Below are 10,853 nucleotides of genomic sequence, written 5' to 3' on the forward strand. Positions count from 1 at the left end.
GAGCTTTGTGATTGCCTTGTTTTGTTTCTGGGGCTGATCTGACATTTTTTTTCCCAATAATGGACACATACAATACAATGCTTTTTAGTCCTCTATACTGTTTAAAGCTATAAATATATTTAATGCAAATCTAATTTTTCACCACTGACTCACAGATTTGACTTCTTGTTTTTGATAAAAACAAAACATTGCCTCAGCAATCAAAAACATATTCCTCTAGCTCAGAGGTTCCCAAAGTGTAGGGCCCGCCCCCTAGGGGGGGGGCGCAGAGCCATTGCAGGAGGGGCGCAGTATGGGGGGGAAAAAAAGAAAAAAAGAAAATGAATACTTGGACACTGCTAGCATAATTGACAGGTTTTTGACGGGGCTCGCACGCAAACGCAAAGCAGGATATGAAGCATCGCCAAATATGTTTCCAAACCAACTTCATTCTAAGCCAAAGACAAGAAAATATGGTGAAGCTTATCTTCCCTTTGGCTTCACCTGCACAAGTGTCAAGGCAGGTCTCCCCTGCAGAATTGGTTTTCCCTTCGTCGGGAGCAGCGCTGGGCTCTCCAAATAAACAGAATCCCACATTCTTGATTTTTAGTTCACAAACACTTCTTGGCTAACTACTCCTGACATTTTGGAGATGTTTGCTCTTTATACAGTAAAGTTACAGCGGGATACAAATAATATCAGGCTGATCCTGCCACAATTTGTCCCGCGGTTCAAATCACGGACAAACAGTATCCCACAGTTGTTTATGTTTTTAAACCCATTTTGCACAGAGAGGCATTTTTTGAAAAATGTATTGATAGCAATGTTGAATATTAGTTATTAGCCATGAACCATGAAACAATTGGAAGAAAATTCTATTTTTGGAACCTTTTGATCTAATACAAAAAATAAATAAATCTGAAATTGCATAAAGAAGTTCACATTTGTATCGTATTTACTACATCAGGCATTTATTATTTAAAATGCATTGTGCATTTTTTTTTATTTAATTTTTTCAGGGGGAAGAAATCAAACGGATGATGTAGAAGTCTTAAATACCTGCATTTCAAAAATGATACACTTGGTTTTGAATGGTTGAATTTAAATGGTTAGGATATGGTGCATAATTTTTACAATAATTCCAACTAGTTTTCAGAGTTTTCAGAAGCACAAGTCTGGATTGATCACATCTGCATCTGTAGATGTGATAAATGGGGAAGAGTAGAAACGCAAGGAGAAGAATAAAACCAAAGAGCCCTTTGTGGTATTGGTCACCATGTTTTTTTCTTCTGACTTGGAAAGAAATTAAATGATCATTCGTTGAAGCCACAATAACGCTCAAAAAATCATTTTTTTCCATCACAAACAAAGTTAGACTTTGGTTAGAGTAAAATGCAACTAAAAAAATGTAAAAACAAAGATTTACTTTAATAATTAATCATTTTACATGAGTGAAACTCCACTTTATGCCAATGTAAGTACATTTAACTACACAATCCTTGATTGTGTTTCTTAGCATTTTGTGTGACACCCCTGCAATTGCCCCCATGGTGATCAATCTGTAGAGAAACAAAATGAGACAGAAAGACACACACCAGGCTGTCAGGAGGTTATTAATTTATACAGAGTGGCCTACTGTTCCTTCTCACTCCCAACTTTATTCAAGTGTTCAGCTGGAAAAAACTGGTTCTCCCCAGTTCGCTGTTTATTGCTTGTAGCCGCGTCACTCTCAACGGCAACACTTCAGCGTCTCACCACATGCCAAAACGTTCCCCTTTGATGGATGCTGTTCGCTTTGGATGTACCCATACACACCTGATTCACCCAGGCTATGGTGCGTGCACACACACACACACATTCTCGTTTTGCTATCTTAGTGAGGACATCTAATTGACCATAACATAATTGGAACCCTGACACTAAAAGCAAATTTTCAGTTTAAAAATGCCTTCAAGCTCGTGGGGACAGGCACTTTTGTCCTCATAAGTGACTGTTGGTCCCCACAAGTATAGTAACGTTCCAATTTATGGTCCCCACAAAGATGTCTAAACAGGCACACACACACACACAGAGCTCACCTTTTTTGTGCAGCTACTTGAACATAAAATCTGAGTCACTTATTCTCCAAAAACACTGTTTGTTGTTCCACTTCTAAATGCATGAATATATGGAAACTCAAATGAAGTGTCCTATATTGCTAATCTCATATAATACTCCAGCATTTATTAGTATTTATTTTATAATGATTGTTCTTCAAGATGATCAGTGATATTTTCAGGTCAGAGCTTTTAATGTTGTGGTTAACCGGTATTGATGAAAGCATACATTTTCCCTTTTTTTTAAATGACCAATAGAATTACACTGAAACTATACTGAATTGGTGTCTAATGTCTTTTAAACGTAACCTTGTTAGGTCAAATCATCCACTCGGGTTTTGTTCTGGTATTCTTAAGTTTCCTAGGAGGCTAATTGGTTTGTGGTGAGCCTGTTGAGGCTTGAAATTTTCCTCTTCCGTGTAGTTCACCAGTCATCTGTTGTACACAAGCACTTCATTTTAATGATTATCTGATGTTTCCTGTTGCACCGGTAGTGGGAGAAAAATTTCCCTTAGGGTAAGGCTTTGGAAAGGCAGCGATGAAGAAAGGTTTCAGCTGATGAATGAGTCAACCTACTTTTAATTCCTGTGTGAAAACTTAAAGTCAAGAAATTGAGGTTAAATTTGTTGGAGCATTAAAAAGAGCCCAAGAGCGTCTTACAACTAAAGTCTGATGTTGTCAATTCTAATGAAGATGCAGTCACTTTGGAAAAGCTTCTTTTGTTTTAAACTTGATTCATTTGCATAAACACTGATAGGACATTTTTTTTAATTTTATATTGTCATTTTTGCAACATTACTTGGTATTGCTACAATTGAAATACATTAATAAAGTAGTTGGAGCTGTGTCACCTCGAACACTATTTAAGTAGATTACGTACAGTGGCTGTAGACTAGATTTTACTGGAAGTTGCTTATATCTTTTTCTTTCCTCCTTCCTTGTTGATGATTCTCAGAAGTTGTCTAATACAAAAGATTATCAGCTGAATCTGATACTGAAGCATGGATTACACACTTGTCTGTACTGTCCATTATTTGTTATTGCTAGAGCATGGTGTATTATATAGGAATGATGTGAATCAGTTGTGAAGGAAGTAGAAGGCGGATTGAATTTCAAACCGAAAAAATTCCAAAGCTACTGGCTGTGTCAACACCAGGGATTTTAATTGTGAAAATAGCCTAAGGGAATAATGTGATCTTGTATAATAGAAACAGTATCAGGTCTGATACATCACCTAGACCTGCTATTAGAAGGTGGAGAAAGGAGAGGAGTAATGATAGCTACGGGGCCAACCTCATCGTATTGTCATTAGCCGTAGTGTGCCAAGAGAGATTTCCGGATGATTGCAGTTTCACTGTGATGCAATCTAACCCTGTGTTGCAGTCAAACTCAACTGGCTATATCTGGTGTGCTCAGGAAGAGTCTGTGACCAAAAAAGGAGTTTGTGTTGGAAAATGTAACAACATGTGTAAACACACCTGTTGCCCTATGTAGTTTGAATTATCACTGATAATAAATTACCAGCAGTCTAAATACTTTACATGTTGTCTAGGAGTTAATTTAACAATACCCTACACCAAGGGTGTCAAACATAAGGCCCAGGGGCCAGAATCAGCAGAGCAAACATTCCAGTCCGACTCATTGGAAATGCTGTGGAAAATGTAAAGGATTGCATAGATTTTGCACTTTTTACTATATTTTAATACATTTCACAGCTTAGAGTGGCTGGAGGGCCAATCTAGTGATCAAATAGCAAAATTTAAAAAAAAAAAAAAAATTTCTGAAAATGTCATGTTTTTTAAACTACTCTGCCACAGAGGCTTATAGTGTTTACCAACACAGCAATGCTGTTGAACAACCTCTTTTTTTGGACATCAGGAACATCAACAACTAATAACATGCAGTCTTTCGGAAATTGCCCTTGGGTGAATGGCTTTCCTGCTTTGGCGATTGATTCACTAACTGCATAACTTCCATCAACAGCAGCATCAGTGTCCTTAATGGCTTTGTGGAAAAGTTCTTGTTTCTTCCTTTTGGTAGCTGCTCAGCTAGTTTTTTCCTGTCATTGATTATATTCCTTCAGTATGGCAAGTTACACATAAGGCAGCTCGCACTTTCACCAAACTGCAATGTCCATCTTTCTTGAAATATCCGGTCTTGGTCTGTCTGACATGTCTGATTTTGCTGCTGCCTACTTTGATGACATAGTCATTTTCAGTTCTACCTGGGAAGAACGCCTGCAACACCTGGAGAAGGTATTGGCGCGTCTTCAGTCTGCAGCATCGCCTGTAAATCCAGCTAAGTGTAACATTGCCAAGGCTGAAACTGAGTACCTTGGGTTTGTGATTGAAAATGGAGTGAGAAAACCTCAAGTCAATAAAGTCACCGCCATAGAATCCTGTCCCTTGCAAGAGACCAGAAAACAGGGTGTAGTTTGTGTGTGTGATCACCCGTGTGTACACCTGTGAGCATGGACGCGCTTGTTTTTAAAAGGTTCCTTCATGTAATGATCTGCTAGAGGGTGTGGGGAGCCACAGCCCCGTCCTCCAGGGCATGAAGCAGGTATGGAGGAGATCAAAACTCCAGACATCCAGAGGCCCCCAGAACACAACAGACCAAGGAAGACCAACAGAGGGGCAGCCGCGCCACTGTCCCAGAAAGAGCTGAGGAGAGTCCCAGATGAGATCTCACTCAGCAGCCGTGGAGCAGAAGCCAGGGGGGGTTGCAGTGACGCGCCCGTGAGCTCCACCGGCAGCCAGCTGTGCCTGAGTGACCGAGCCCCAGGCCGAGAGGCTGAGGGCACCGCACCCCCGAAGTGGCCCGAGCAAGCCCCAGGCTCCAGGCCCCGACAAGCAGCCACCAAGGAGTGAGCTGGTGGGTACCTGGACGCCCATCCCCAGACACAAAGAACCACCAACTCATCGATGTCTGAGGGCGTTTGCCACCGGCAGGGGAAGTGGGGGGGGGGGGGGGGGGGGTAGATAGGCAAAAAAACCCTCTTAATACTCCAAAGAAACACATGACAAGCAACAGGGTTGGGTAACGGGTGACAGACAGCCAATGTAGACAGTGCATCCGGGCCTGCAGCATAAGCGCTGGTCTCCTTGATCCACCGTCAGCATCGGAAGGGAATAAGCGTCGAAGGCGTTTGGAGGGGGAGGGGGGATGAGTGTACATCAGCATGTGTATATATATATGTCTCTGTGTGTGTGTGTGTATATATGTCCAGAGTTCAGCTGAGACAGTGTCCTTCGCCCTGCCAGGCTAAGTAAACAGTCTTCCAGTCAATCCAGGTGGCCTTGCATAGAACAGGGAGGAACAGTCTAAACACAGAGCCCAGTCTTGCACAGCCCTGATTTTGAGAGACATTTCACTCTTCAGACGAAGCCTCCGAGAGAAGTTTGTGAGCTGTTCTGTTACAGGGACCGCTTGGAGAACGTCATCCAGTGGCCTTCATCAGCCGCAAGCTGTTTCTGAGGGAAGTACGATACTCAACCATCGAGAAGGAGGCACTGGCCATTAAAATGGGCCCTGGACTCCTTTAGGTATTATCTTCTGGGACAGAAGTTCGTATTGGAAACAAACCACAATGGATAGAGAAGATGAAGGACACAAACGGAAGGATCACGCGATGGTACCTTGCGATCCAGCAATTCCGATTCACCATCAACCACATTCCCAACAAGCATAAATGCACTGCAGACTGTCTCTCTCGCAGTCCCAGTGAGACAAGAGGGGGAGTGTGTGATGGGCTGCAGTGACAGCCACACAGTGGTAATATCCACTAAGTATTAGTGTAGAGGCTTATACATAACACAACATTCACATTTTTTCTTTCTTTAAATATAGGATTTAATTCACAGGATAATAAATGACTGGTTTTGGTTTAGAATTAATTCACATACTCGCATAACACTGTATTCTAAAATATGTGTGCACGTTTTAGTTTATACTGTTATCAGAAATAACAAATATATTCAAAATAATCACTCCAGCTGTTAACACATTTTTTAAAAGAAAAGAAATTTTAAAAATTAGAAAGAATGAAGGCAGAAAGAGGCAAGAAAGCTGATTCAGCAGCCAAATGAAAGGCCAAAGACACAAACAACGTAAGACAACTGAACTGCATCATCCCATTTCCTGCAAATGTTTGTGAAGACAATGTTTGTTTCTGTCCTGATGCGTGGTTTTCAGAAGAGAGAACTGAAATTTTAGGGCGCAGGAGGAAACAGACAGAACAGAAAACGGTCAATAAGTCAAACCAAAAAACCCCACCTGGTAGAAGTTTGAGGCGCAGTACAGCGAGCTAAACGGACTCTATGAAAAAGACCAAAGAGAAGACAGGACTATACCTTATAAACACACTGAGTCAGTGGGGATGAGATGTAAGACACAACTTCTACAGTGGAGTGGGGAAACAGCCAAACTGCACATGCTAAACAGTATAAAGAAGACTCACACTAAACATAGCAGAGACAAAAAGGACAGTGGGACGCGTTGAGTAATAAAAGGATCAAAAACACATATTAAACAGATAAAACTACAGTTTTATGTGAAATTTAAACTGTTTTCAGCAAATCCATGCATGTCCTCACACCCCCCACCCCTTCAATTCACCTTCCTTAACCCCTTACCCAACTGCAGATTGGATGGCAGTGAGCCTATCCCAGCTCACGCTGGGTGAGACATGACCTAACATGCATGTCTTTGGACTGTGAGAGGAAACTCCAGAGTGAAAGCCCCAGCTGAGCAAAAGGTTTAAAATCAGGATCCTCGAGATATAAACCAGCAAACCTGTCAGCTGCACTGCCTTTCACTTCCTATGTCAAAAAACATTCTAATGAAATCTAATATATTTTAGTGGAAGATACATGTCTGGTTATCAAGGATCATATCCTCAAACTCTGTTTGCCAAAGTTTGTCGTATCTCTGTGTGTTTCCCTTTGATTTCATCATAAAGGAAATGAAAAAGTAAAGTGAAACTGCCAACCAGCAGCATAATGCTCATTTGCTATAACTGCTACCTTTAATTGTATTTATTTATTGCTTAATTTAGTCTCTTCTTCTTGGCTAATGGTACTGACACACAGTCAGGATTTGTTTTTGTTTTTCTTGCTTTTTTTCCACCGTGATTTTCCAACAGTGTTCTTGTATGTCTCTGTATGATTGTTTATTTTTATTTTTTGGTTATCTGTCCCAGATCACACACGTCGATTCATTTTGTTAGTAAGAAGAACCAGTGAAAATTCCAGGCTTTTATCTTTAATTGTTTTCAAGTTATTCACGTTGCCCCAGATTTCAATGTGCTGGAAAATAGCCTGAAAGCGGGTCAGCTGACCATTTAAAAATCTATATCTTGAAAAGTATTTGCTACATGAAGCTAGAATTTCACAGCACTCATTATATGCTTCCAAACTTTGGACCATAAAACCATTATCTGTTCAACGCTGATATTACTGAACCCTTTGTTACTGTTTCAATAGCCTTTATTTACCTTCAATATGCTCAAATCATCTCCTTAAAAATTCTGTTTTTAAAATCATAAATCTGGAGTCAAATGTGCCTATTATAGCTGCAAAACTAGTCACACAATGAAACTTTTATTTGGAGCTTATCGGAAGATCGTAGCATTTTTAAAGTTTATATGAAGCAACAGGATGTAAATATCATAAACAGTATATTTAAGTGGAGCCCTTCCCCTGCCAGGCACTGATAAATTACTCAGAGCTTTCAACTGTGACAACTATGCCTGACACACTCGGTCAATAAAAAGGCTCTAAGAGCATGTGGCAGCAGGGTGTGGTTTTGGCTCACCTGCAGAGGAAGCACCAGGAAAGTGGAGAAATAAACAACCCAACTAAACCACATTAAACTGTATCTGACTGTATGTTGAGAATTCTTGGTATCAGCTTTGTAACATACCTAACACAAATAGCACCAGTTGCACTACACTTCCTATTTTCTTTCCTCAAAAAATATCAGCAAAACCCCACAGAGTGCTCAAATAAGTGAGAAAAAATAACAACTTTCAAACAAGTAAATGTTGGGTTTCATGTGACGAGCCATGCGCTTCATCGGCTTTCTGTACTTTCTGTTATTCCCGCTGTGACTCCACATGACTTACACTTTTAAGACGCTGATATTACTCAACCCTTTGATACTGTTTTAATACAGGGCCAACAAAGAGTTTACAGATGCCAATCTTACACCTTTATTTACCTTCAGTATGCTTAAATCACCTCCTTAAAAATTTTGTTTTTAAAGTCATAAATCTGGAGTCAAATGTAGTAACTAAAAAAAATATAAACGTACAGTTCTCAGTATTTTGTTGCTTGTTGATTCTGCTTTATGATTCAGCGGTATAGCTTCCTACTTTCAATATTGCATGTGAGGGTTTTCAGGCTGTTCAATGTAACTCTACTTCAAAAAAGGAAAAACATTGTTTTCCCCTTAAAAATATAAATAACATAATTCAGTGATAGTTATAGTTTATTTATTGCTAGATACTAGGGGACCTTCAAACATGTCAGTGTAATTCCAGTATTTCATCACTGAAAGCACCGGAGCTCCACTCCTTGTTTGGCTCTAGAAATTCCCCAATAGGAGGAGACGAGGGAGCGTATAAAACTCCTGCCAGTCAGGTCAGTCAGACAACTGCTAACAAAGCTCACTGACACTGAACTGAACTACAGGTTTCAACAGGTAAGCTGTCAATTTGTTGACAGTGTTAATGTGGAGCAGATTATAAGGAGGATCCTTTATAGAGTGTAGTTGTTTTTTGCTAAGGTTTCATTCATAGATTAAATTCACAAATTGGTGAAGCAAATGTCTATATTTCTTTAATGCATTATATAAAAATGTCATGTTTTTTTGGTTGAATAAGAAACAAAAATAAATAAAATAACTGATAAAAAGGTAGAAGACATATTTAGATAATGTGTGAGTGAATGAATGTGAGTATAATAGAAACTGTTTTTTGGGCTTTAGCAGATCTTAACTCAGTAAGAGATGGACTTCAAAATGAGCTACATGGCTGAGGAATGGAGCCTCAAGATGCCCAAGGGACTGGACTTGAAGGTTTTACATCATCCAGTGACAATGAAGAGTGTAGCCCACCTAATCATTGCCGTGAACCGGTTAATGACCAGCACGTCAGGGTCAGTGCTGAGCACAGACTTCCAGGATGAAAACCTGCTGCCCATCAGGTTGAAGAGCTTTTTGGAAGGTAATCACACAGACAAGACTTCATTTAAATAGTGGAAAAACACTGAACTATTATATTATATACTATTATCTATGTCTTTTCTCTGATCTAACTAAAGCCTTTGGTTTAAAACAGCATAACAACACAGTATTCAACCATGAACGTCTGTTTTTTTTTCCTCCCCAGAGGAGAGTATACTAGAGAGGACAGGTCCACCACCTCAGTTCACCAGCAGGGGTGAGATTGAGTGCACTGTGACTGACAGCCAAAAGAGGAGCTTGGTTCTGGTCCAAAGCAGCATGGAGCTCCATGCAGTGATGCTGCAGGGAGGCAGTGATGACCGCAAAGGTAACTACATGTGACACTTAGACGTTTAAATAGTTGAAAATAGTTGAAAATCGTTCTCGATGCAGAATCATCTGTTTTACATCATCCGTGTTGTTAGAAACATGAAGTAGAAAAGAACTAAAATGCCATAAAGTAGAAAGGATAGGTAGCTTGAATTTATTAAATTGATTCAATTGTGCCTCTAACATTTTCCTGCTTACGTACGCTGCCATGATTTATTAAAATGACCCTGTATCCATCACTCTCTCCACAGTGCACCTGAACATGTCGACCTACGCGCACCCTACACCCATCGCTGAGACCAGGCCTGTCGCTCTGGGCATCAAAGGCACAAACCTCTATCTGTCTTGTCACGAGGATGACGACAAGCCAACCCTCCACCTGGAGGTAAACTTCTTTCAGGACTCTCACATGAAAAGCACACCATTTGTTATAATCTATAAGACACTGCACACATGTAGATGAATTAATATTTGATATCAGGCCTAATTTTGTTGACTGAAACTCTCTGACATGGATGTTTGCTCTTCTCAGGAGGTGACGGATAAAAACAGTCTGACAAGGATAAGCGCTGAAAGCGACATGGTGCGATTTCTCTTCTATAAACGCGACACTGGGCTCAGCATCAGCTCTCTCATGTCTGTCCGCTGCCCCAACTGGTACATCAGCACAGCGCAGGACGACGACCAGGTGGTGGAAGTGTGTCAGGAGACCGCCCCACGCTACAGAAGCTTCAACATCCAGCGCCAGAGTTAAAACCCATTAAGGATTCCCAAGATGAATTTTGGAGCTCTATTTGCGCTCCAGTTTGACCTTCTTAAAGTATGTGCTAGGTACATAAATTGGAATGATTAATGATGTAAAGTTACATCACAAGGTAGCATCATTGTGCTCTCTGAGCATCTGGTGTGTATTTATGTATTTATGTATTTATTTTTATTTCCATTTTTATATCTTATGTCTTATTTTTCTTTAGAGTTGATTGAAAGGTATTTGATATGTGAGACTTAAACTTCACATCAGTCTTTTTATGTGTTTAAACTGTGTACTATAAAATTTTCATGCAATGAGAAGGCTGTAGATTTAAGATGGAATGACGTACTGTAATACTCTTGTCTAAAGTTGACACATTGTTTTAAATCTTTTGTTCACCTTGTGTAAAAAAAAAAGCTCTAATAATATGTTTCTTGCAAAGATCTAAAATAAAAAAATCAATATTTTCACAA

The 10,853-nt window shown here is 40.0% G+C and overlaps 1 protein-coding gene across 2 annotated transcripts; it reads left to right on the top strand.

Moving 5' to 3' along the window:
- The first annotated feature begins 8,702 nt into the window (after positions 1-8,702).
- On the top strand, positions 8,703-10,853 carry LOC309718186 (interleukin-1 beta-like). 2 transcript variants are annotated; one of them, XM_082553212.1, is made up of 5 exons: positions 8,703-8,777; positions 9,063-9,300; positions 9,466-9,627; positions 9,881-10,014; positions 10,162-10,853. In XM_082553212.1, the coding sequence occupies exons 2-5, from the start codon at positions 9,084-9,086 to the stop codon at positions 10,381-10,383; spliced, it is 735 nt and encodes a 244-aa protein (XP_082409338.1). In that variant the 5' UTR covers positions 8,703-8,777; positions 9,063-9,083; the 3' UTR covers positions 10,384-10,853. The 2 variants fall into 2 exon arrangements, with proteins under 2 accessions (XP_082409338.1, XP_082409339.1); XM_082553213.1 differs by having other exon boundaries at positions 8,719-8,777; positions 9,066-9,300.

This window comes from Aulonocara stuartgranti (assembly GCF_965226115.1).
Source record: "Aulonocara stuartgranti genome assembly, chromosome: 12".
Taxonomy (NCBI): domain Eukaryota; kingdom Metazoa; phylum Chordata; class Actinopteri; order Cichliformes; family Cichlidae; genus Aulonocara; species Aulonocara stuartgranti.